Source organism: Microtus oregoni, unplaced genomic scaffold (assembly GCF_018167655.1).
Source record: "Microtus oregoni isolate MIOR12 unplaced genomic scaffold, Mior012 000014F_ref0000157, whole genome shotgun sequence".
NCBI lineage: Eukaryota > Metazoa > Chordata > Mammalia > Rodentia > Cricetidae > Microtus > Microtus oregoni.
Window position 1 is genome coordinate 50,038,097 of NW_024543073.1, and position 26,289 is coordinate 50,064,385.

General features: G+C 51.2%; 1 protein-coding gene across 1 annotated transcript; it reads right to left on the reverse strand.

Annotated features, from left to right (window-relative positions):
• Positions 1-55: 55 nt before the first annotated feature.
• Positions 56-25,940, reverse strand: Tecr (trans-2,3-enoyl-CoA reductase). Its single transcript, XM_041663667.1, has 13 exons — positions 25,808-25,940; positions 2,590-2,640; positions 2,033-2,084; positions 1,737-1,781; positions 1,547-1,650; positions 1,348-1,463; positions 1,155-1,260; positions 1,004-1,076; positions 874-917; positions 721-778; positions 563-651; positions 367-412; positions 56-289 (listed from the first exon to the last, which is right to left on the reverse strand). The coding sequence occupies exons 1-13, from the start codon at positions 25,820-25,822 to the stop codon at positions 162-164; spliced, it is 927 nt and encodes a 308-aa protein (XP_041519601.1). The 5' UTR covers positions 25,823-25,940; the 3' UTR covers positions 56-161.
• Between the last annotated feature and the right edge of the window lie 349 nt (positions 25,941-26,289).

Sequence of the window (26,289 nt, forward strand, 5' to 3'; positions counted from 1 at the left end):
CTCAAGGGAGGGAAGGAACAGTGTGGTCCCCGCATCTCTACAGAACACAAACAAGTCCAGCTGGGTGAACAGGTTTATTGTCGCTGCTGGAGAACCACGGTTACCCCGGGGCAGTGGGGCAGTGGACAGAGTGCTACTTTGCTGAACCCGTGAAGAACTGCTCAGAGCAAGAAAGGGATAATGGGCATGCGCAGGGGTGGGTAGTCACGGAACTCCTTCAGGTAGCTGCGGTGCTTGCCCTTGGCCCAGATAGTCATCTGGGTGAAGCCCACCAAGGAGAAGAGGGCCACTGTGGACAAAACAGGGTATCAGAATAGGGATGCCCAGCCAGAAGGGTAGGGCACTGCACAGGTACAAGGGACTCACCTGGAACACACTGTGTCATGATGGCAAAGCCAATCCAAGACCCCACCTGTGGACAGCACAATCAGGGTGAGGGCACAGAGGGAAGCCCAGGGTCATATGTATCTCTGGGCAAGGAAGGCAGCAGTGGCCCCACTCAAGCTTCACTTCTCCCCACGACCCACCCAACCCTGGGAAGACGACGGGAGTCAGTCCTCACCTCATAAGTGTAGTTGGGACAGGACACCAGCAGAAACAGCCAGGTAAAGGGGTTCTTGGTGGGGTAGGGGATCTTCCTGGTTTTGGACCCTGGCATGCAGAACAAGGGTAAGTCAGATGCCTCCCCAGCCCCAACCCCAGCCCCAGCCGGCCACTCACCAGCTGGCCGCAGGTCCCGAAGAGCCATGTGGATGGAGAAGTTGCCGAGCTGGCAGATCTATCAAGGAGAACAGGGTCAGTCCAGAGCCCCTAGGCTCACCCCACCCAGCCACCTCACCTCACCACACTTGGTTGCCGCCCCAGCCTCTTTACCACAAAGATGGTCAGCGCCAGCTTAACCTGCTGGGCTCCGTAGGCTGCAGAAAAGGCAGGAAGAAGAGCCCCATAAGAAGAAGGTTCATGATGAGGGCACAGGGTGAGGGCACTGTCTGGCTCCACTTACTAGGGGGTGTGTAGAGAGGGTGGTTGATGTAATAAGCCATCCATGCAGCAAAGCCCCAGTAGTAGGTACAGTTCTGAAAGAGATCAGCTGAGTTAGCCTGGGGTGGGCAGGTGCTGACGGTGGGCAGGGCCAAAAGAGTAAGGATGCTCACTTTGAAGATGTTCCGCAAGGGCATGGTTCCATGAGAGAAGCGGTGCACGAAGAGTGTCTCCAGCAGTCGCTTGATGTAGTGGAATGAGTGGCAGATGCAGGCGAGGCTGGGGGGGGGGGGGGTGTAGCTGACTCAGCTGGGGTTGATCCAGCCCTCCACTCTCCCCTCCCACCCTCTTCTGGGCTTTACTCACTGCACCACCGTGTGCCGACTAGATGTGAAGTCATATTTGTGGCCATAAATGAACGGTACCCGGAAGTAGAAGAGCAAGTAGATGAAAAGGGGCCCAGCATACTCAGTCAAGAAGACCTGGGGGTACCCAGAGACAAGGTGAGTAGCCCTAGGGCAGCTGGAGGCAGAGACCAAGGAAGGGGTCAGGGCTCTGGGCTCACCGTCACCCAGCTGATCTGGGCCCCCAGGTCCCGGAAGAAGAGTGTGGCTGTGGTGCCCACAGGAAGCTTCTGCAAGACATCTTCATCTTTCAGGGACTTTCCCTCTACAGAGATCAGTCAGTATCAGGTGCTGCCCTGGTTTCCTGACCCCACACGCCCAAGGAAAAGGCTGCTGGACAGCTGTACTCACTGGGGTCCAGGCGGAGGGACTGGCGGGCAGGGTACCACTGCGGATCTGCTAGGAGAAAGTGAACGGTTACAGCACCCAGTGTGACTGGGTTCAGCCTGCCTCTCAAGATTCCCAGCTCCTCCCACCCTGTGCATGGTGGACATGCCGGGCCAAACAGCAACAGGATTTTGTCCTTTGGATAACACAAGAGCATTCCTGCTAGCGGCCACACGGGGGCACCTGCCCATTAGGACGGGCCCTACTCACTGCTCCACTGTGCTGACAGGATGGTATAAAAGTGTGGGGTTCAGACTCACGTGTCCTGGTGAAGAGGTTCTTGATTTCAGCAATGGTGGCCTGAGGCTCCACCTGACAGGAAACAGGGTAGAGCCCTAAGAGAGCCTAGACCCAGGATCTGGGGCAGGGGTGCCAGGCACAGGCAGGTCCCAAGCCGGCTGGCTTCAGAGGGGTATATCTGGCTTCCACCTCCTTTACAGACACAGGGCCCTTCCACGCTGCCTTGTCCCTTCCCCTACCAGGCAGCCAGCTTCCAGCCCATGCAGGGGCCACGACTACTCATGGTTCTCAACATCCCTAGTGCTGTGACCCTTTAATACATGTTGTGGTGACCCCAACCATAAAATTATTTGTTTCTTCACAAGTGTAATTTGCTGTGATGAATCATAATGTAAATATTTGATATGCAGACTATCTGATAGGCAGCCCCAAAGGGGTCAAGCAGGTTGAGAACTGCTGCTCTAGATGAAGGTAATACTCCTGCGTGCCCTCTGAAGGACAAGGGGACCACAGCCCTACAGCTTTGAGAACCGGAACGCAGGCTCTTGGCACATCACCACCAGGGCCACAGTCCTACCTTATCCAGGAAGCACAGCTTCTCCCTCGTCTTCGCGTCCAGAATCTCCACCTCGAAGAAGAGAACCGCCTTTTTATGCTTCTTGACTACCTTGTGTGGCATGGGCATGGGAAGACCATCGAGGCCCTGGTGGACCTCCTTGGACACCATGCTCAAGCTGATATCCATGCCACTGCCGGCCCTACTTCTCTGCCTACCAGGCTGTGATGCCCACTGCCAGCCGCCAGCCCCCACCTCCGACCTCCCCTCACAAAGCTGCTCTGAGCTGGGCTGGGCAGCATGATCAAATTCTGCCACGGTGCTGGAAGGAAGCCTGTGTCTGACCAGGCCCAGCCAAGCTCCAATGCCAGATGTAACCCGAGTGGCACCAGGGCCCAGCCCGGCTAAATATAAAACCATCCCAGCCGAGTACCCCAGAGGAGCCACACCACAGCCCTCCCTTGGGGGCTACACTTACAGAGGAAGGTGAGTGGCCACAGACCCTCAAAAGTGCCAGGGGCAAGATCTCCCAGAGAAGGAAAAGAGTCTCACAGCCTGTGCAAGGGTGGCTAGCCCAGCCCCAGTGCCCAGCTCTGGCTGACAGGTTACTAGGCCTGGGGAAATGCCAGCTATCCTGAGAATCTGTGAGAGAGATCACCCATTTCCACTTCTAAGCTGTAAGGGACACTGGATTATGTCCCTTGTGCATTTGTGTTGCCAGGGAGGTGACAAATTCCAGAGTCACTGGTGCAGTCCCATTCCTAAGTATGGAGAGGAAAGAGTGAGCAAAGCCCTCCACCCCCTCTACCCCCTCCACCCACCTCCTCACACACGTGGTTCAAAACCAGCTGCACAGCAGTCTGCCACATCAGGCCAACACCAATGTACTCACCCATGGATGAGTCCTGCTCCAAAGCCTTCAACACACAACCCAGGCCTGCCTGTACCCCTGGGGTCTGTAGCCCCCAAAGGAGAAGCCCTAGGCTAGAGCTAGACAGTGGTGCTAGGAACGGAGTAAGGAGACAGCCCCCAGGGGATCTGAGCCATCTGCCCCAGAAGGTCAGAGAAGGCTGCTGGCATGATGTTTTGCACTGCCCATGCTGGCCGGGAGAGGCCTGAGGGCCCTGAGGGGATCTGTGACTTCTCCTGAAGGAGAGGGAATCACAGGCCAGAGAAGCTGGCCACTGTCACCTTCATGCTCCCAAGAGCAAAGGCCAAGACAGAATCCTAGGGCCTGTCCCCAGCCTGGCCTGCTAGGGGTCCCTCACAGGATGTGCATGGACCAATATGGTGCTGGCACAAGGGAAGTATGTGCGTGTGCGCATGTATATGTAGGAAGGCCCCATGGAGGTGACCCTATAGAGCCTGGGTCTGAATTCAGAGCAGGGCTCCTATGCAGCCAGTGGTGCCCAGGCCTGCTTGCCCATACATGCCATGCTACATCATGGACACAGCACAGAGATCACGTGCTATCAGCTGCAAACCGCCTCACCCTGTGGCCTGAGGGGCAATGACTGCACCCCCACAAGGAAAATACAGATTAAGAGCTGTCATACACTGGGACCCCACTAAAGAGAAACAAGAGGGAATGAGAACGTGAGGAATGAGCTGGAAGGGGCTAGGTGGCAGGGCCCTGGGCTGCAGGTGTATTAATAGTTGCTGGACCCCACGAGCACAATGCACATGCTCGGAGTCCATGTGAATCGCAGGAAGGCGGCACAATGTCCACTGGGAGAGAAGGCCACAGAGTTCTTGTTGAACCACTCAACAGCTTAAAATACAACCAGCCCCTCTCCCTACTGGGCCAGCTGCCGGGGAGGGCTGAAACCCTACTCTCCCTAGCTGGGGCTCTACATCAAGGCCAGGAAGCCTGGTGCACCAACTGGCTACAAGTGGGTGGCAGGACAGCCGCATGGAGAGGGGCCACACTGAGTAGCCACCCCAAGCCACAAGGAGAGGAGCTGCCTGAAGCAGGTGAGTCAGGGGCCTCCCCGTCCTGCTCAGATCCCACAGCCGCCTTCTCCCAGTGGGCCAGAGGTCATTCTTGCTGAGTTTTTTTAACTCCCAGAGTCTCTAAAAGGATTTCAAAATCAAAAGTAAGATAAAAGCTATGTTAAGTGCAGCAAGGAGGTTGGCTGGGTGAAAAAAGCCAGACTTTCAGGTTCAGAGTGGCCAGGACCAGACCAGGGCAGACAGCAGCCTGTTGGGGGCGGGGGGGGGGGGGGGGGCAGCAGGAGGAGATGCTAAAGGACACCTGCTCTTTGTGGGTGATGCAGAGGTGTCCAGTCACAGAGGTGGGGCTGCACAATGAAATGTGCTGAAGGCCATGGTTGTGTGCTTTTGGGGTGGGGTGGCACTCAGGTGAGAAAGGATCTGACTCTAACCCAGGATGGCCTTAAACTCAAAACATTACCTCAGCTTCCCAAGTGCCAGGGAACTGGTTGCCTACCACACCCACCTGAACTGTGCACTTTTATTTACAGTCACAGGAACCCCCTCCGAAAGCTCTGGGACTGTATGTAGGGGCTCTCACAGTGTGAGCAGATACCGTACCACCCGAGATACACCCCAACCCCTCCGAAAGCTCTGGGACCGTATGTAGGGGCTCTCACAGTGTGAGCAGATACCGTACCACCCGAGATACACCCCAACCCCTCCGAAAGCTCTGGGACCGTATGTAGGGGCTCTCACAGTGTGAGCAGATACTGTACCACCCGAGATACACCCCAACCCCCACAGGCAACAGACAGGCAAAGTGTTCAACAAAAAGAAAAAGACAACACAGCTCCAGGGTTGTGGTCTCCAGGTGGGGGTCTCCCCTCTCCAGAAGACGGAGACTGGGGAAAATCTATGTGCACCTCTTAGACCTTGGTCCCCACACCACTCCTCAGCCACTGCCACTCCCACCTGTCCTGCACTTCTCTCTCTCTCTCCCCCTCCCCTCCCACCCCTGTCCCCCTGTCCTGCACTTCTCTCTCCCACCCTTGTCCTGCACCCCTCTACCCCCTCTCCCCCCACACACACACACACAAAGGCCAACTTAAAGTACAACCCTGAAGGGCATCCAGGTCTGGGGTCAGAGAGCACAGCAGGGTACTGAGAGGTGCCCCAGCCAGGGGTCCTGAACCCTGAAGGCAGGCAACCAGCAGGCTCTGGCCCCTCCTGGGGAGGAAGCACCACAGATGAGCTAAGGAAGGGAACCCTATTAGAGAGCTACAGATAAGGACAGCCCAGAAGGTTAACCTGAGTCCCCAGGCTGGGGGGACCCCTGCTGCTGAAAGCACAAAGGACAGGGTCAAGGACAAGGGCGGGAGCCCTGGCACAGGGCACCTGATGGTTCTGCGCTGACAGTTCCACTAGTCTGTGAAGAATTCTCACCCAAAGACTGAGATAACAAGGCCAGGCCCAGCCAAGAGCAACTCCTGCTAGCCCAAGGTCAAGGACAGCAAAGCAGACTGAGAGGCAGGGAGCAGCCCACCCTAAAGGATAGGGGCGGGATGTGGTGTGGTGTGGTGTGGTGTAGCAGGCCTTGGCACTCCACTGTGTGGCAAATGGAGGTTCCTGGTTCTGAGACTGGGAAGCAGCACTCATGAGGTGGTTCCAGCCTGGCAGGGCACCGCAAAGGCAGAGAAGCCTGCTCTGCATCACCACCGCAGGGCTCCCACCTCCCTCCCCGGACTAGTGGACACGTCTCATCCCACCACCAGTTTTTAAACAGCAACCCCACCAGGCACAGTGGCACATGCCTATGACCCCAACACTCAGCAGATAGACTCAGGATCAGCAGTTCAGAGACAACTCTAGCAGCATACCAAGTCTGAGGTCAGCCTGAGCTACATGAGACCCTGTCTTCAAAAAATATCGTATGGCTGCAAGTGGTACTCTAGTTCCTATGTGACCCACCGCCCCCTTGCAGTGTGCTCGATAAACTGTCTTGGGCCTGGCTGTCATTTCCTAGCACCCACAGTGGCTGCAGGTGGAGCGGAGCCCAGCAATAACCCCTCACAGCTCCCCACCCTAGTCTGGCTGCTCTTTCACCTCTCCAGGAGGCTTATTCTGTCCCAGACCACATCAAAGGCAGCCGTGTGGGATGAGCCCCTGCTCCCTGGATGTTTCTGAGCCTACACAGCACTCTGGGCTACCAGGCCTTACATGCCTGGTTCTGAAGTACCCTGCACTGACAGAACGGGTCAGCTCACCAGGCTCCAGCCCTCAAAGAAATATGGGGTATCCCTCAATGGTGACACAAGAGATGCATAGCCTAGAGGTGGCAACACACACTCCCTGGGCACTGAGCTTTAAAAAGACCACTTCCCAGCTATATGGCCCTTGACAAGCTATCCACTTTTTCAGCTGCAGGGGAGGGGGGGCTCTCTCTCCAACTGCCACCTCCCATAGTTAGCATAGGAATTGGAGATAACAGAAAAGAAGAAAGAAAAAAAAAAGAAAAGCACAGAAACATTTAACATCTTCCATCTAGAATAAATGCTACCAAAACACTGGGCCAGGCATGGTAACACATGCCTATACTCCCAGCACTGGGAGGTGAGGGCAGAGGATCAGAAAATGGGAGGCCATACCAAGAATTTGTCTCAGAAAAAGAGAAAATGCACAAGAATATCATATAATTGGACTGCCATAGCAGAACAGCGGCAGGTGTGCCAGGGAGCCAAGGTCAGAGGGTTGAAAGAATTATGCCCCACCCAGCTGGTGGCAGCGAGCGGAAAACAAGCAACAAGGGGCCCTGTGTGGGTAGGAGAGGAAAGGGGGTGGTGACAGCCAGTAGAGGCAGCAATACTTTCCACTGCCCCCTTGGCCAACAGGTGGAAGGAGAAGCCAGCATACAGTCCTAACCATTATGGTCAAGCAGGCTGGGACCCACACAGCCCCAAATTCACTCTACTACCAGTTGCATCAGAGAGACCTTGGGAAGCCATCACAGCCTCCCTTCTCTCTCCCTCCCAGGGCCTCAGGACAGAACAAACACTTCCAAGTCTTTCCCTCACTTCTAGGGAGCAGGGTCAAGGGGAAGGACAAACTGCAGCAACTTGTATTGTAACCAAGAGTTGAGGGAAACCAAAATGGGGAAGTAGAGAACAGGGACAGAGCTGCAGTGCCAAGATAGCACATGCCAATAACCCTATCGTCAGGAAGCAGGGGCAGGAAGACCACCCAAAGTTCAAGGCCAGTCAGGTCTACAGAGGTCCAGGTCAGAAAGACCCTATCTCAAAAATAATAATAAGAAAGAAAGAAAGAAAGAAAGAAGGAAAGAAAGAAAAAAATGATGTGAAGTAATGAAATGGTTGGCCAAGACCTCTCTGAGTAAGCAAAGGGCCCTGGGGGAAGGGCACAGCCATTTCCCATCTAGGGAAAGAAGTTCCAGGCAGAGGCAACAGCAAAGACAAAGGCCTGAAGGTAGCACTGTGCCCAGTACGCCTGAGGAGCAGGGAGGAGACCAACATGAGAAAGAATAGGAGGCCAGAGAAGGGAGAGACCCAGCTGTCCAAGGCCTAGCGGCCATGGGGAGGACCTTGGCTCCTACCTGGACTCCAAAGGGACTCACACAGAGTATCATGCCAGTGCTCATCAAACAGTCTGAGGGGATGAGACAGAAGCTAGGAGACCAAGATAGTGAAGATGGGAGAGGGTGAATAATGGCTGAATTCTAGACAGATGGACAGTGGACGCAACAGATCCCAAGAGAGCCTCAAAGTGGGGACAAGCAGCAAGAGTGTGACCGCTGAGCCCAGCAGGAAGGAGCAGTCCCATGAAGGCCAGGCTGGAAGAGTGGGGTATACAATGTTTACATGCCACAAGGACTCAAGGCACATGCCCTCTTCACAAATGTGGGCCCTCCTGCCTGTAAGCAAAGCCATGGCAGAGGAGCTCACGCTATAGGCCAGCTCGGTGTCACCACCCAGTCTTCCAGGTCAGCCACTAACATACACACCTAGAACTCTGGGCATTTAACTATGGAACCTGCTCAATGGCTCTAGATGGGGACACTGGCAAACAGTTACAACCCTGCCCAGACACAATAGCCTAGGAGTGCCTCTCCTTTTGTGGCCCAGTAGCCTGAGGACACAGGAACTGAGTGTCTAGGTTACTCTTCTCCTACTGTGTTAGAACCAAGACTAAGCCCAAGTTTTTCTTATAAAAGAGCACGGCTGTAGGCAGGCAGGTGTGGTGCTGGAGCGGTGGCTGAGAATTTACATCTTGAAATGTAAACAGGAGGCAGAGAAACCTAACTGCGTGTGGTGAGGGCTTCTGAATCCTCATGGTGCCCCACCCCGTGACACACCTCCTAACCCTTTCCAAACAGTTCCACCAACTAGGGACCAAATATTACAATATGGAAGCCCATGGGGGGCCACTGTCATTTAAACAACCACAGCAGGCTTCACATTGACACCTCGGATGAGGAAGCAGGGTCCACAAGCTGAGAAGCACAACCTGGTCACCTGGGACTAAATGCCTGAGCCAGGATGTCAGCCATGTATGATTTCAGTGATGCACAGAGCAGGACAACCCAGCCACAAAGCCAGAACCTCCATGTGGCTACCAGGAACCCCGGGAAAGATTCAGAGCCGCTGGTCCTTCAGCCAGCTATTGTAAGCACCCATGAGGCATGAGGGTATGTGCACTCTTCTTAGGGATACTGCGAGCCCAGAGGACAGAGACCTGATCCAACATTGGCCTAAGTAAACACGGGGCAGACAGCTTACCAGTTAGATAGACAGCTTCCCCATGTTCACCTGAGACTCTAGCTCAATGTTTTTGGCTTCCGTTCCCTTTTACTTTCCAGAAATACCCAGTAACCCTAATGTTACGATAGCTGGTGACTGGATGTGGCTGCCAGAAAGCCATCCAAGCTGCACCTGCTCTAGCAAACTCGTCCTCCCAGGGTCTTGGCATTTGGCTTCATTTCTCCAGGCTGCACCAGGGGCAAGGGAGCAGGTTCTTCACTACCAGTACTGGGAACAGGTTGCCCAGGACAGGAATGGCAGAGACACTAGCCACCTATATTTGGCCTGTAACCAGGCCTTGGTCTCCAGTCCCTGTGGCAATGTGACAGGAGCCAGGGTCTGAACACCATGTCCACAGACTCTCAATTCAGGGCTGGCACCAAGTGCAGAGGCCCGCAGCAGTGAAGGGGGGGAGGGGAGAGGACGGAAGGGGGGGCGACAGAGACAGAACTACAGAGAGAGCTCAGCAGGACCTGCCACCAAGCCACACACAATTTTTTTTCTGTTGCAGATTTCTTTTCTGTTTGTTTTGTTTTGAGGAAGGATCTCACTATGTGGCCCTGACTGGCCTAGAAGTGGCCAGGTAGACCAGGCTGACCTTGAACTCAGAGGTCTACCTGCCTCTGCTTCTGCCAACATTTTTTAAGTTATTTTGTGCTATGTGTAGTGGTGTACACCTTTAAACTCAGTATTCTGAAGTCAGGGGAAGATAAATATCTGTGAATCTGAGGCCAGCCTGATCTACAGAGTGAGTTCCAGGTCAGCCAGGGCTACATAGTGAGATTCTATCTCAAAAAGCAACAAAAAGCTGCACTGACCTCTAGCACCACCAAGGGTTAAATAAATAAAAATAAACAAAATGAGATGTGGATGAAGGGTAGAGCATTTGGCTAGTATATGCAAGGTTCCTAGGTCACATCCTCAGCATGGCAGAGAGGCAGGAAGAAAGGGCATCCAAGATCCAATTATCCAGAAGGCAACTCACACAGCCACACACACAGACAGGGGGGTGGAGGGGATACAGCACACCTTACCTTAAAGGGGCAGTCTCCTACACAGAATGCAAGGGCTGACCCATATTTCTTGACTCCAGAACCCTATGTACCTACCTCTGCTAACCCAGTCCGGCACAGTGAGCTATACCCAGGCCACCTAAAACCAGAGAAGCCAAAGGCAGGATGGAGCAACAACCCCATGTTTTCCTACAGGAGGCAAAGGCCACCCTCCAGTCTGGGAAAGCAGGGGTGTCTCCAACACTAGGTAAGGTCAGACAGGCAAAGGGGAATGTATATGGGAGGCTCTAACTCTCGGGTGGGGTTGCATGGAAATTCACAAAGACTGCTGTGGGCTAAGCACGGTGGTGCATGCCTAGAATCCCAGCACTGGGGCAGAGCAAGCTGCATTCAAAGCTAACCTGGGCTACGCAGCAAAATACTGTCACAAAAGAAAAAGATTGCTATAGCGCCACCCAGTGGACGGACAGAAGAACCCTTCCCTAGTTGCCAACAACAGCTGCCTAGCATTTACAGCTTCAGAACTCCCATGGAAAGTGCTGAAACCTACACTTCACAGGCAGAACACCCTGAACTCAATTCCTAGCACTACAAAAGAGAGAGAGAGAGAGAGAGAGAGAGAGAGAGAGAGAGAGAGAGAGAGAGAGAAATCTTCCTAATGGCTGGGCTATATCTCCGTAGACAGCAGTGCTTTTTTTATTTATTTATTTATTTTTTTTTTGTAGTTTTTCGAGACAGGGTTTCTCTGTGGTTTTGGAGCCTGTCCTGGAACTAGCTCTAGTAGACCAGGCTGGTCTCGAACTCACAGAGATCCGCCTGCCTCTGCCTCCCGAGTGGACAGCAGTGCTTTAGTTGTATGCAAGGCCAGGGGTTTTATCCTCAGCAAAAAATAAAACACTTCTTCCCCGCCCCGGGCCAGATGGGGCAGCCATCTCCTAACACCCCTATCATGCTGATATGGCCCACCCAGAAGTCCTCCCTTGCTCCCCTTCCCTTTCCCTCAAGGTCATGGCCAGGCAGTGCACATTTGCCCTCCTGCTCTCACAAGGCTGCTAGATTTGAGACGTCACCCTGCTGATTAGAAACTGCAGCTGGGGAGCACAAGTGTCCAGCCAGGACAAGGCTTTTGTTCCTTATTCTGGACGTGGCCTCACTGTGGGAGCTGCAGTTGCCCTCCTCCCAAGTCGCACCCAGGCCTTCGCACTTATCACACTCTTGTAATTGGTGATCTAATACAGACCCTCTCCATTTCTGGACAGGAAGACTCTGGCAAGCCAGGAAGCTAAAGGAAGCCAAAGATACCGATCCGGGAGGATTCACAACCTTCCACTGTCTCCACCCATGCCAGCAGGCAGGTGAGTCTGCCCAGAGCTCGGTTCGCCAAACAGTCCTCTAGGATCCTAATTCACAACTCTTTTTTTTTTTTTTTTTTTTTTGGTTTTTTTGAGACAGGGTTTCTCTGTGTAGTTTTGAAGCCTGTCCTGGAACTCGCTCTGTAGACTAGGTTGGCCTCGAACTCACAGAGACCGCCTGCCTCTGCCACCACGGCCTGGCATCACAACTCATTCTTTAAAAAAAAAAAAAAGATTTATTTATTTATTATGTATACAACATTCTGCCTCCATGTATGCCCGCACGCCAGAAGAGGGCGCCAGATCTCATTACAGATGGTTGTGAGCCACCATGTGGTTGCTGGGAATTGAACTCAGGACCTCTGGAAGAGCAGCTAGTGCTCTTAACCACTGAGCCATCTCTCCAGCCCCTCACAACTCATTCTTAAAGAAAGTGATTCCCTTTTGCATGTGAAACATCAAGGCCCATTCAGCTCTCTGGAGATTCAGCCAGAGAAGGAGAGCTTGCTAAGTATATATGAGGTCTAGCTTCAAGCCCCAGTATAAAAGAGAGATAGCAACAAATGAATACAGTAAACAGTTCTATATAACACGAGAAGGTAGTGTGGCATCAGAAAACGAAGCACGAAAAGGAGAAAGGGGGGTAGAGCGTGCGTGAGACAGGTGCAGTTTTTCTACATAATGTTGTAAAGAAGAGACAAAGGCAGGTGGAGCTCTGAGAGTGTGAGGCTAGCCTGGTCTACACTTGAGTAGCAGGCCAGCCAGGCTACAGAGTACATGGTGAAATTTTGCTGGGGTGAGAGGGAGAGGATGGCACTCCCAGACCTGAAGGAGTAAGAGCTTACAGGCGGCCATCCTCAAGGGAAGACGAGCTGTGCAGAGGCCCTGAGGTGAAGCGTGGCCTGGAGCCATGCATGACAGAATGGAGAGGTGTAAACAGGAGGGGACAGGCAGATGGTCCCAAGGGGGCTGAGGATTTGGTCTTCTACTGTGAGTGGGGGCAGAGGAGAGGAAGGCCTGGCTTGAGTTTAATTTTGTTTTGATTTTTGACATAGGATCTCACTGTGTAGCCCTGTCTGACCTGGAAGTCGCTCTGTACGTCATGCTTGTAGAGCTCTGTTGCCTCCTGGGTGCTGGGACTAAAGGCTGCACCACCACGGTGACCCCAGCTCTGGCCTGAGTTCTTTTTTTTTTTCTTTTTTTTTTTTAATTTATTTATTTATTAAGGATTTCTGCCTCGTCCCCACAACCGCTTCCCATTTCCCTCCCCCTCCCCCGATCAAGTCCCCCCCCCCCTCATCTGCTCGAAGAGCAATCAGGGTTCCCTGACCTGTGGGAAGCCCAAGGACTGCCCACCTCTATCCAGGTCTCCTAAGGTGAGCATTCAAACTGCCTAGGCTCCCACAAAGCCAGTACGTGCAGTAGGATCAAAAACCCACTGCAATTGTTCTTGAATTCTCAGTATTGAAGGATCCTTTAGAAAGAGTTAGTAGAGCCGGGCACTTGGGAGGCAGAGGCAGGCGGATCTCTGTGAGTTCGAGACCAGCCTGGTCTACAGAGCTAGTTCCAGGACAGGCTCCAAAGCCACAGAGAAACCCTGTCTCGAAAAACCAAAAAAAAAAAAAAAAAAAAAAAGAAAGAGTTAGTACTCTGGGGACAGAGTTCAGCTCAAGGCTGGGAAAACAATTCCCTCAAAATTACAGCAGTGCTAGACATGGGGAAATGACGGCTTTAATGAAGAAAGTGGCTAGCTCTGGCTAACAGGCCAACACTGGCCACTACTGGGGTTTCACTGTTGCTTTTGTTTTACTTTTGTTTTTGTGACACCCCCCCCAAAAAAAAATCCTAACTATATAGCCCAGGCTAGCTTTAAATTTTCATTCCCTCTGCCTCAGCCTAGAGTGCTGGACTAACAAGCTTGCTTACGTACTTGCTAACATTTTTAACTGATTTGGGGAACAAAAATCAAAAAAGCCTATTTCAAGACACATGTATGCAAATGGAATTCCAACATCTGGGTCTACAGACTTCTGGAACACCCCTCCAGGCCTGTCAGTTGACACCCCAGCTGCTCCTGGGCCTCGGGGACCCAGCTGAGGAAGGGCTACTGGGTAAGACCCTCCTCAGATCAAGCATGGCAGCCTGGCTTTAGCCTGAGGGGGCGCTGCAGTCAGATGAACAGAGGGCAGAGGGAAAGGACAGAGACAGTCAAGTGGCTGAGGAGAGGAAGGCACTCACTGCCTGTCATTAAACAGGAGAGGACTGAAGCTGAAGCCGAGACTCAGGTTTGGGCATACTATATGTTTTGCTAGTCTGGAATTTTTCATTTCCAGTTGTGTAGATTAGTTTTGTTGCTGCTGTTTCGTGTGTGTGTGTGAGTACACACATGTGTGAACACCTGGAAGCTACGCATTCCGACACTGGGAGGCTAAAGCAAGAGGATCTCAAGTTCAGGCCAGCCTGGGCTACATGGCAGAAACTTTATCTCAAAAATAAAGAGCCAGGCAGTGGTGACACATGCCTTTATTAATCCCAGCACTCGGGAGGTAGAGGCAGGCAGATCCCTGTAAGATCGAGGCCAGCTGGTCTACAAGAGCTAGTTCCAGGATGGGCTCCAAAGCTTCAGAGAAACCCTGTCTTGAAAAACCAAAAACTAAAAATACACCTGGATCTGGATGGGGCTCTGGGTGTGGCTTGAGGTGGTAGGGTTCTTGCCTAGAAGACACAAAGCCCCAGATCCCATCCACAGCACCAAAAAAAGTATTATCCCTATTCCCTATTTCTTGCTTGAGCAAAAATGACAGTGATTTTTTTCCCCCACCTTATCATGGGGAGACTACACATGGATATTTGTGTGTAGCTGTCACATAAGTTTATACAGGACAGAAGACAAACTCAGCTGTTATTCAACCTTATTCTGACAGGCCTCTCACAAGCCGACAGCTCACTGATTCCAACAGTCTGGCTGGCCACGGAGTCCCAGCATGGGGACCACAGGCATGCATACGCCATTTTCACATGGGTATTAAGGATGCAACTCAAGCCCTCATGTTTGCATGGCACACACTTTACCAACTGTGCCATCTCCCTAGCCCCCAATAATTGTTTATTTATTCATGCATTTATTTATTAAGGAGCAGGTGTGGAGGTCAGAGGACAACTCTGTGGAGCTGGTTTTCTCCTCCATCTTTACTTGGGTTCTAGGGGCGCGAACTGAGCCATCTCAGCAGCCCTCCCACCACCTTTTCTTATATTTATTTTATATGTATGAGTGTTTTCCTGCATGTAAACATTAATGTTTACATGTGTACAATGTATGTTCCTGGTGCCCATGCAGGTCAGAAGAGGGTGTCATATCCCCTGGAACTAGAATTACAGATGTTTGTAAACACCAAACTCAGGTCCTCTGTAAGAGCAACAAGTGCTTAAATGTGGAGCCATCACTGCAGGCCCTCCCACCACCACTTTAAAGGTGACTTGGAATGAAGTACTTGTAAATGAAATTATCTCTAGACTACTGTTCAGGAGATGTTATGTAAACACTGATGGGATTCTGTTAGTCTATAACATCTGAACAGTAAGTTAATACCAAAATACCACTGCCTTTAATTCCAGCTCTCAGGAAGCAGGCTAGCCTGATCTACAGAGTGAGTTCCAGGACAGTCAGGGCTACACAGGGAAACCCTGTTTCAAAACTGTTTCAAAAAAAAAAAAAACAAACAAAAAAACAAAACCACACCAGGAATGGGTGTGGTGTGGAGACTTGAGGAGGCTAAGACGGCAGCATCAGTGGCTTCTAGAGAAGCTGAGGCATCTACCTTGAGGCTGGGTTCTCTCCCCTCCCTCCCAGCACCCAGTAGCACTTCACGACCAGGCCAGCCTTCCCTGCAGATCAGATGGAGACTGTGGCTGTAAGGCAGGCTCTGCTACAGGCCAGGCTTGCTCTCTCTTGGTCCCCTGTCTGTTACCAGCACAGCAGGTTCTTCTTCTTCTTAATGCAACCACCAGCTGAGTTCACAGACATAATGAGGAGGAAAGAACAGAGTTGAAGTAAACTCCACAGTTCCTCAGAGCACACTCCTGAGTTATCTACGAAGGAGATGTCCACAGACTGGGCCACTGGTATACCCAACACCTAAAAGGTTGAGGCAGGTGGATTGCCAAGTCAGCCTAGCTTACATAGCGAGACCCATCTCAGAAGAACTACCATAAAAGGCTGGCAAGTTCAAGAACCTGAGTTGACCTACAGGGAGAAAGCCAAGAGTTTAATCCCAGCACTGAGAAGGTATAGGTAGCATTGTCGTGATTATGAAGCTATCCTGGGCTACACAGTGAAACTCTCTCAAGAAGAGGGGAGGGAGGGTGGGTGGGTGGATGGTTGACATCACTCATAGTGGGCTCGAGTCCCAGTCCAGCCCTAATGCCAGCCCTGTGGCAGCTTCAGGATTGACCAAGGCGTCAAGCCAGTGTTTGGTACTGCACCACTCAGCTGCTGAGGCTGACTGCAGTGGCCTCCTTCACAGTGACCTCAGTTCCAGTGTTCCTCAGGGAAGTCTAGGTGAGAAAATTCCACAGCCCAGAAGCCTAGACCCTTCCCTCAGCAGGGGAAAGAGAGGGCAGAGAACCAGAAGTGCCTCTTAAAGGCTGGGTGCTGGGGGCAGGAAGACACCAGTGGAGCAAGTGTGGCTGCAAAGACAGTGTAGAAGGACCAGGAGCCTTGGACTAAGGAAGGTATAGCTGTAGGAGTGGGGGGAGGGGTATCTTTTTCCCAGCCCCTGGAGCACCACTAACTAGTACATGGCACCATTTTCAGAAAAAACAAAGTATGTATGTCAGAGCTAACAAGGTGAAGCATGTCAGTCACGCTAGCACTCAAGACACCGAGACAGTAAGGCCATACTGGGATAAGTAAGTTCCAGGAAAGCCTCATCAATGGGAAGGTTAAGCTGATTATAAAATGCTTCCCAACTTAACACTAAAACTTTTGCTGTGAGTCAGGCGGTGGTGCATGCCTTTAATTCCAGCACTCAGGAGGCAGAAGCAGGAGGATCTGAGTTTGAGGTCAGCCTGGTCTACAAAGTGAGTTCCAGGACAGCCAGGGCTGCACAGAGAAACCCTGTCTCAAAAAACAAAAAAGTGCTTGCTGCTCCTGTAGAGTTCCATTCCCAGTGTCCAAGTCAGAATGGCAGCTCACAATGTCCTGTAACTCCAACCCCAGGGGATCCAAGGCCCCCTTCAGGCCTCCAGCTCTAATACTGAAAAAGAAAAACCAATAAAGTAAAGAAAGGGGAGGAACGGCAAACTCCAGAGCACTAAAGTGAGGCTTGACTGTCTTCACAGGGACAGGATCCCACGTAGACTACGCTGAGCACACTCACAGTGAGAGCTGCCATGCACCCTGACCCTGGGCCACACCCTCTAGTGGGATTCTAGGGAGATGGATCATGTGGCTGCCCAGAGAACTTACCCTTGTTGTGCTCTGTGGGTCAGCAGCCAGAAACAGACTCTCATCACCAAGAGATCCACAAGCTCTGAGGTCAGCTGGAAACTAGGAGGGAGTCAGAGCAGGACACACAGACACACAGACACACACACACCGGCCCCAGGGAGAGAAAAGATCAAGACACGACACATACACACTAGGGAGAGAAAAGGAGATCAAGAAAGAAAGGGAAAACTCTCAAACAGTACACCATTTGGGCTGGGAATGTGGCTCCGTAGAGTGCTTACCCAGCACAAAACCCAGGGCTCCATCTTCAGCACCAAATAAACAGTGCATGGTGGCACACAAGGTACCAGCAGGGTCACAAGTTCAAAGTCATTCTTAGCTACAAAATGTGTTCAAAGCTAGCTTGGGCTACAAGAACGCCTGTGTCAAAAGGTATGTGTATGCAGCAGAAATAATCTCAGCACGCAGGAGCCAAGACAGGATCACAAGTTCAAGAACCATAAACAGGCAATATCCTGACTTCAAAAAATAATAAAAACACCTACAGTGAGCATGGGCACATTTTCCTTACCCTTATGTCCTGACATTACAGAAGACCTGCACATTCCTTAAGTGAAGATCACAACAGCTTTAGAAGAAACTTGAGAATGCTTGTTTTTCTTCATCCTCAGGGGTGCTAGAACCAGTCCCCAGGATACCAAGTGACAAAGTGATGCTTCTGCTAGACCTAAAGATTCTGGTACTGTGTTTTGACAGCACCCTCAAAGCGACCTTCCCCAAGGCCCTCACAACCAGAGCTCCACCCACCATCTACCCGCGCACACTTGGGTCAGACTCTGGCAGGGTCCTCCAGCTCCAGAGGCTGCCTGCACCATGCATACTTCCTTCCCTACCTGACTTGACGGACCGGGATGCCCACACCCCAGTCCAGGGGCAAGAGATTCAGAAGGCACCAGGAGGGTACCCTGAACACACTCAAAGGACAGAAGCTCCGCCTACAGCGAAAGCTATGCACAGCTTCCAATCTATTTCCAGTACTTTTCTCTCTTGCAAGCAAGACTGGGAGAGGCTGAAAATAAGGAACAGTGGCCCTGTGCCTTTCCAGTACAATGGCTATGCCAGGACCCCCAAGGACTTAAAAATAACCTGCCCTAGATAGTTACACATTAGGCAAATCAATAGGTAAGAGTGTCATCATCCCTGGTATAAAGTCCACACATCCCTAGGGAAGCTACAAACTCATGCCGTGTCCTGCCAGCCTGGCAACATCGGCTCCCACAAGGAGGCTGGGTTCTAGGCAGTGTCTGCTCTCTCAGCAGGGCTCAGAGTAAGGACTGGGACAAGGGGACAGGCCAGGGATGAAGACAATCCCAAACCAGTAGTCTAAGTACTGCAGGATGCTGGCCAGCAGCCATCCATCTGGCAGAGCATTAATACTCAAGAGGATATTAGTAGTCACCCAATCAACAAAAGGAAATAAAAAGACGATTTCTCAAAAGAAGTACAAATGGCTAAGAAAAACAAAATATAGGTCAGACTTGGTGGTCACACCTTTAACCCCAGCGTTCAACAGACAGGGACAAGAAAGAGCTCTGAGTCTGAGGCCAGCCAGCTGGGCTACACAGAGAATTCCAGGCCAGTAAGGGCTTCACAGTGAAAACCTGGCTCAAAAAGAAAACCAGATGTGGTCAGCATAACTTTAATCCCAGCACCAGAGGCAGGGATTTCTCTGAGTTCAAGGCCAACCGGTCTACAAAATGAGCTCTAGGTCAACCAGGGCTGTTACACAGAGAAACTCTGTCTCAAAATACAAAGACAGACAGACAGACAGGCAGCTGAATGGCAGATCCTTCCTGCCCTCATGGCTGCTCCAGGCCAAGTGTACTCCCCAACGTCATGACGGGCAGGGAGCACAGGAGCATGGCACTTCAGGCACACACAGGGACACATTCTTCCCTTTACCTAGTGATTTATAACCGGGGACTTGGCTGCAGCCAGGAAGAATGCCCAGTACCTCCCTCCCTCAGGCCCAGGCACTGGCATCCTTATCTTAGCCTCCTACCTGAGAAAAGTCAAGGTAAAATAACCATGCTGAAGACAGGCCAGGTGGCCCCAAAAGGCCATGTCCTTTACAATCACATGCCCACTCCCTCCGTATATCATCACCAAGGGTGACCTGAACTCTGCCACGTGACAGCTTTGAGCATGGTTTCACTATTCTGTGCTTTAGTTTCGCCATATATCAAGTGGGGATGAGAACCATACCTGCTTCACATAAGTGACAGGGCTAGACCACAGCAGTATGGGCAGAAGGACCGGAGTGAAGAACAGTGGAAGAGCAGGCTTAGCATGCTGCAGCCTCTGGACTCCTCCCCAGTCCCAGGATGTAGTGGTGCCAGCCTTTAATCCTAGAACTCAAGAGGCAGACAGAGCTCCAGGACTTCAAGGCCAGGCTGGTCTATACAAGGAGTTCCTGCTAGGTAGGGCTGCAGAGGAGACCTTGTCTGTTAAAAAGGGTGGAGGGCACAAAAGAGAAACTGAAGGCACTGAGCACATGCACCATGTTAGACGACTTTACAATGACTACGATGGCCAGCTACACTCTCATAGCTGGAGTGAGCATCCCCAACTGTTAAAACATTCTCATCTGTCACTATCAATAGCACCATGAGGTGTTAAGACCTGAACTTGACCAACCAGCTTTCCCACCCAGCCAGACCTGCCTGTCAAAGGGCAGGAGTCCCAACCAAAGCCAACAATGTTATCAGAACTAGAAGTCTGTTCTGGAGCAGCTCTTCACAGTGGGCAGTGTGTCCAGGCCACTAGCTCCTCTCTACTCAGGAGTCAGTGAAGCAGGGTTCTGCTGGGCTCTGGGGACCTCTAAGTTACCCATAGCAAAACTGAGCTAACAATTGCACATCACGGCCCTCAGCTCAGCTCCTCCCAGAGTCCTTCGGTCTCCCCACCTTCTCCACTGTGACTCAACCTCCTCCATATACATCCATCCACCTTCTCTTCAAGTCTCTTCTGCTCTGCGTGACCCAAAGTTTTGAGGTACAGGTGCTGGGCAATGCCAGGTACTGAGCTAAGTAGACACTGTGCACCTAACGCTCGCCAGAGCACAAACACTTGGAAGGGACAACCATAGTAGAGATGGTTATCCCTGGGCCTCATCAAGATGTAATCAGGGCAGGCCAGGGGGTAGGGAGCTGACTGCAGTACCAGCCCCTTTTCAAGGCATGAACATCCCCTCAATGGCCAACTAAGCTGCCAACCTGATGTCCTTGAAAATGCAATAAGGGCTAAAACACACTCTTCCAACCCATTATGTCATTTCAGGATAAGAAGGCTAGAGGTTAAAAAATTTGCCCATGAGGACTAGCTAGTTAGCTAGGTTAAGAGCACCGGCTGCTCTTCCAGAGGACCCACATGTCAGCTCACAACTGTCTGTAACTCCAACTTCAGGGAATCGGATGCCCACCAACTTCTGGCCTCCAAAGACATCAGACACTCATGTGGTTCAAAGATATATACAGGCAGGCATAACACCCATACCCATACACATAAAATAAAAATAAAATTATGTGTCCACGGGCTCACCCCTGCCAGAGGCAGAGAAGGATCTCAGTCTAGCTCTGCTACAAAGCCTACAAGTCTTGCTGTCTTTCCAGGGCAGAGAATCAGCACAGATACAGCTAACCCAAGTCAGGGACTGGCCCAGGGAAAGCCCCTGCCCAGGGTCAGTTCCCACCTGGACAGTCCAAGTGTTCATGCTGCAATCACCTGCCCGGCTATGCTGAGCAGAGGACCATCTTAAGGATTCTGCAGGGAAGATACGTAAACTGAACCACTCCCTGCCCAGGGCATGAGCCACACCTGTGATCACAGTCCGAGGTGAAAGGCTCGCAGTAGCAACCGGAGCTAACAGCACACACCTGCACCAGCACAGAAAAGAAACCTAAAAAGAAATGTGCCAGGCGTAGAGGTTCATGACTTTAATCCTAGCGCTTGAAAGGCAGGGCAGGCTGATCTCTTGTGAACTCCAGGCCAGGGCTGCCTAAAAACAGTATCTCAAAAAAATAACAAAAACAAGAACCTAGACACATCACACATGTCTCCTGCACACACAGCCTGGACGGTATTCCTAACCTCGTTACGCTGCTCGCTAACACTCGTGGTCCTTTCACAGCCAAGCAGGTTTGGTTCCAAGGAGCAAGCACAGACAAGCTGAGAGTTAGCCAATCCACGGAGTCAAGCCATTGTTGCATCAAAGGGCCACGCCAGCACCCAGGCTCAGGCCTGCCTCCGCATGTACACAGGTCTCCTTTCCCTTCACCTATCACCCAGCACCCAGCCTCAGGCCTGCCTCCGCGTGCACACAGGTCTCCTTTCCCTTCACCTATGACGTCAGCACCCAGCCTCAGGCTTGCCTCCGCGTGCACACAGGTCTCCTTTCCCTTCACCTACCACCCACCAGCTTTCTGCCTCTGAACAATTGCCTCAGAGCACCAAGTATGGTGACACATGCCTGTAATGCCAACAATCAAGGCCGGGTCAGGAAGAACACAAATTCAAGTCGGCCTAGGTTACACAGTGAGACCCTGGCTAAGAATCTAAGAAGAAGGTGGAGCTCTGAGTTTGAAGCTAGCCTGATCTAAGCAGCAAGTTGCAGGTCAGCCAAGGCTACACACTGAGACTCTACATCAAAAAAAGGAAGGAAGGGAGAAGGGAAATGACAAGAAAAGAAAAGAGGGGCTGGAGAGATGGCTCAGAGGTTAAGAGCATTGCCTGCTCTTCCAAACGTCCTGAGTTCAATTCCCAGCAACCACACAGTGGCTCACAACCATCTGTAATGGGGTCTGGTGCCCTCTTCTGGCCTTCGAGCATACACACAGACAGAATATTATATACATTAATAAATAAATAAAAAAAAAAAACAACTCTTTTGCCGGGCGATGGTGGCGCACGCCTTTAATCCCAGCACTCGGGAGGCAGAGGCAGGCGGATCTCTGTGAGTTCGAGACCAGCCTGGTCTACACAGCTAGTTCCAGGACAGGCTCCAAAGCCACAGAGAAACCCTGTCTCGAAAAACAAAAAAAAAAAAAAAAAAGAAAAGAGAAAAGAAACAGGAGAGCCAGAGAGACAGACAGTGGTTTATAGGCACTTACTGAGTTTGGATCGCAGAACCCACAAAATACCACAAGCCTGTGACCCAAGCTATGGTGGACAGAGACGCAGTCCTGGGTATTGCTGGCCTCCAGCCTAGCTCCAGATTCAGGAAATGACCCTGCTTCAAAACTCAGGCCAATAATAGTAAAATGCACCAACACCTTCACCTTCCCTCTGGCCTCTGCACAGGTGCGTGGCATATACAAACACACAAACAATGATGATAATAATAATAATTGTTTTAATTTTAAAATCAAGGGCTAAAAAAAAAAAATAAATAAATAAATAAATAAAATCAAGGGCTAGGATCCGGCTCGGTGGTAGAGCACTTGTTCAGCACATACACAGAAGGCCCTGGGTTCCAATGTCTAACATTAAAAACAATAAGTTTTTTAAATGCCTCTTGACTTTGAGAATTTTCATACCAAACCCCTGGAGGGAGCCAGCCAAGCAGACACCTGCCTGAGGCAAGGTAATGAACTGGTCCAGAATGATCTGTAAGATGGGTACCTTTATAGCCAGTATGGTGAGTCACACCATTCCATGAGCTTGAGGCCAGTCTGGGCTACAGAGGCTCGACCTACAAGGACAGACTCTTGTGAGAGTCACAGGCAGATTTACAAGGCACAGTAGTAGGCTTCGGCTACCACAGGGATCATCTCCAATGTCATCTCCAGTGGAAAAACACTAATTAAAAAAAAAAAAAAAGACCTGAGCCTAGGACAAGCAGCTTTCATACCAACCCTGCTGATTTATACCAAGCCCACATCCAACCTGTTCTAGAAGTTTCACCTCAGCTAGGCCTAGGCTATGGAAAGGATTCTCTTTCTTGCTAGATAAGCTATGAACCGAGCTGATAGGAAATTTATCAAAAAGCCACAGTATCTATCTCCTCCAGGTCGAATCCTGTCCACTGTGCCTTGGCTCTTCCCTGTTGTCACTGACTGACCGTGAACCATTGTTTAGAGTTGCTGACCTGCATGCACATTACGTGCACCTGATTTATGCAATGTCCAGAGGACAGAGGAGGGTGCTGGAGCCCTCGAACGGGTAGTACAGACAGGTTAGACACCTGTGGTGTTGGGAACTGAACCTGGACCTTCTGGAAGAGCTCTTAACCTCTGATCCATCCTTCCAGCCCCTGAGCACCAAGTCTATCATATCAACTGCCCCTCAGGCTGGAGGTGCAGCTGAGTGCAAGATCCTGGGTTCCATCTCAGCAACACCAAGTCCAAAACAGCCAGTGTGCATCACAGTATCCCAGGTGTCTGTCTATGGACAAAAGTCTTTCTCTTTTTTAATTCAAGGTATTCTAGAAAGTCAGTTCTCTCCTGCCACCTTGTGTGCAGAGTGCAGAGATCAAACTCAAGCAGGCCTTCAAAAAAAAAAAAAAAAAAAACACAAAAACGCCTCTACCAGATGAGCCATCTCACTGTGTCCACAGAACAGAAGCCTTTTGAGAGAGAGGCCTTCCCGAGGACTGAAGGCTGCCTGCGGGTAAAGAATGGAATCAGTCCTTCAAAACATCTATTATTTTGCTTTTTTAAATTACATTTTTAGCTAAGCATGGTAGCATATGCTTTTAAACCCAGCTCCTGGAGAGACAGACGGATCTTTGAGTTCGAGACTAGCCTGGTCTACAGGACTTGGGTTACAGAGAAAACCTGTCCAAAAAAAAAAAAAAAAAAAATTCTGTGAACTTCTAATCCCAATGCCTTCCCCTCCAAAACATGAGCCACCATGCCTGGTTTCTGCAGTGCTAGAGATGAAGCCCTGGGCCTCCTGCATATGAGTCAAACACTCCAGAAATCTATTCTTCAATGTTGGTATCTGACACTTTTCCCCAAGATCTTAACTGAAAGGATAGCTCCATTTTTATTGATCTGCACCAAAAGTTCTGAAAACTGGGCTAGACGATAGTGGATGCTCCCATCCCAAAACGATGGTCTCGGGGCTACTGGACAAATGTCAATAGGGAATAACAAAACACTGAGAAATAACTTTTCCCTCCAAGGTCACCTTGGCTTTCTGTTTATTTGGGGGGGATTTGTTTTGTTGTTGTTGTTTGTTTGTCTATTCTGTTTGGTTTGGATTTTTGAGACAGGATTTCTAGCATCAAAGTCACTATGTAGTTGAAGATAACCTTGAACACCTGATCCTCTGCCTCCATCTCCCACAGAGCTAGAACTAAGGGCATGTGCCAGCTTGCCTGGCTTTATTCCGTGCCAGGGATTCAATCACATAAGGAAAAGTCTCTACCAAATGAACTGCAACCCCATTCCCCAGTTTGGTCCTTATCTGCCTCTGTTGTGCAATGCTGAGGTGGAACCCAGAACCTCATGCATGCATGCAAGGGAAACAAGGGCTCCAACGCTGGGCTACCAGCAGCCCATCTAGGGCACGCTGAGAAACACGGCAAAGAAGAGACTGAAGAACACTTGAGCCTATTTCCAGGCCAAACCAGGAGCCCCAGGTTGTGCTCAGGTTCCTAGAACCATGGATAGTGGTGAAATTTGAACAATATGTAGACTTAATAATGCTGATTTGTACAGTAAAATGACTACCGAGGAAAATGAGCAAGTTTCATCACAATGTGGGGAGAAAGACAAGCAATCTCTCAATTTGCTAGCTCCCATTTACGGAACCACTGCATGGCTTGTGGTTAGGAATTATGCCTTTGAAATCTTCGTTCCCTCTCTCTGTTCTGCAGATACTAGTTGGGACCTTTCGACAACTAACTTGACAGTTCTAACTTTCACCTACATTACCAGTAAGAGATTAAGTAAGCATCCAATCTCAGTAGGACAAAGATAACAAAATCGTAGTAAAACGGTAGTAGTTAGCCCTTACTAACGCATCCTTTCCATGAATGTGAGCAATCGGCTACTGTTTTATGATAGTTACTTAAAAGTCAGCAATAACAAAACTAATATCATCAGTTTGATCGAAAAGAGAATCCCAAGACTTTGTTTTAAGAGGAAAAGGGACCCAAGACTTAGAGTCAGAAGACTTAAGTTTCCAGAATGATCTTGTGCGTTCAGACTTCTTCCCTAGAGGTAACCGGCTGCCGTAACCAACTCCCTCGCCGCCCAGGCATCAAGAGCGAAGAGTGGGTGCGAAGGTCGGAAGAGGCAGGCCAGCTGCAGAGCCCCTTCCTGAGCCCCGGGCGCTGACGCCGTGCAAGGATTGTGCAAGAGAATTGCTCGCACCAAGAACAAGTGCTCCGCACTGCACTTCTGAACACCTGCCACACGGGCCACCGAGGATGCTGCAAAGAAGCTGCAAGCTTCTCCCTGGCCCTGCAAGACTCTAAGAAAAGGTATCCCTCTCCCAAAACGCCGGGGTAGCAAAAATACCTTCCTGCACATGCGCAATGAGATTTACCAGCAGGCCCCGAGCACACTGCGCCTGCGCCATAGGCGAGGAGCCAGGCCATAATAGAGGGTCCCGAGGCCCTGAAGGTGACTGTGCGGTCTGCGGCAGCCACGGCCCGGGCCCGGCGCCGCTTACCTCGTAGTGCTTCATGGCTCCTCCACAGGATGGCGCCGCTCCGCTGCAGCTCAGGTGCCGCCCTGCCGCACAAACACTGCCCAGGCGCTTACGCCGGTAGCCGCGCTCCACTAACTCCTGCTCCGCCCCTCCCTACGCGCGCGTCGCGCCGGCCAATCAGCGTGAGGTGCACCCACCGCTCGCGCCACACGACCAACCAATCAGTGTCCGAGACTCAACGTGGGGCGGGGGGATACTTAACTCCTCCCCTCCCATCTAGGTAGGCAAGATTAAAGCAGAGTCACCAACCAATCAAAAGAGAGCCTCGGCGCAGCGCGCCGTCTGGCCCCGCCCCTTGCGGGTCACTGCACAAGAACCGGAGCAAAGTGCCGAGCGACCCGGAGGGCTGATATTACGAGGCGGGCAGCGCTTCGGGGCGAATTCTAACGTGCACTGAGGCTGAGACGCCTAAAACTTGAAACCTCTGATATTATCACCAGGAC

Bases quoted from the DNA above. Each gene is read 5' to 3' on its own strand.
- Tecr (XM_041663667.1), bottom strand. The intron at 1,077-1,154 runs GTGAGCATCCTT...GATCTCTTTCAG, and splicing joins CCTTGCGGAACATCTTCAAA to AACTGTACCTACTACTGGGG. The intron at 290-366 runs GTGAGTCCCTTG...TTTTGTCCACAG, and splicing joins CATGACACAGTGTGTTCCAG to TGGCCCTCTTCTCCTTGGTG.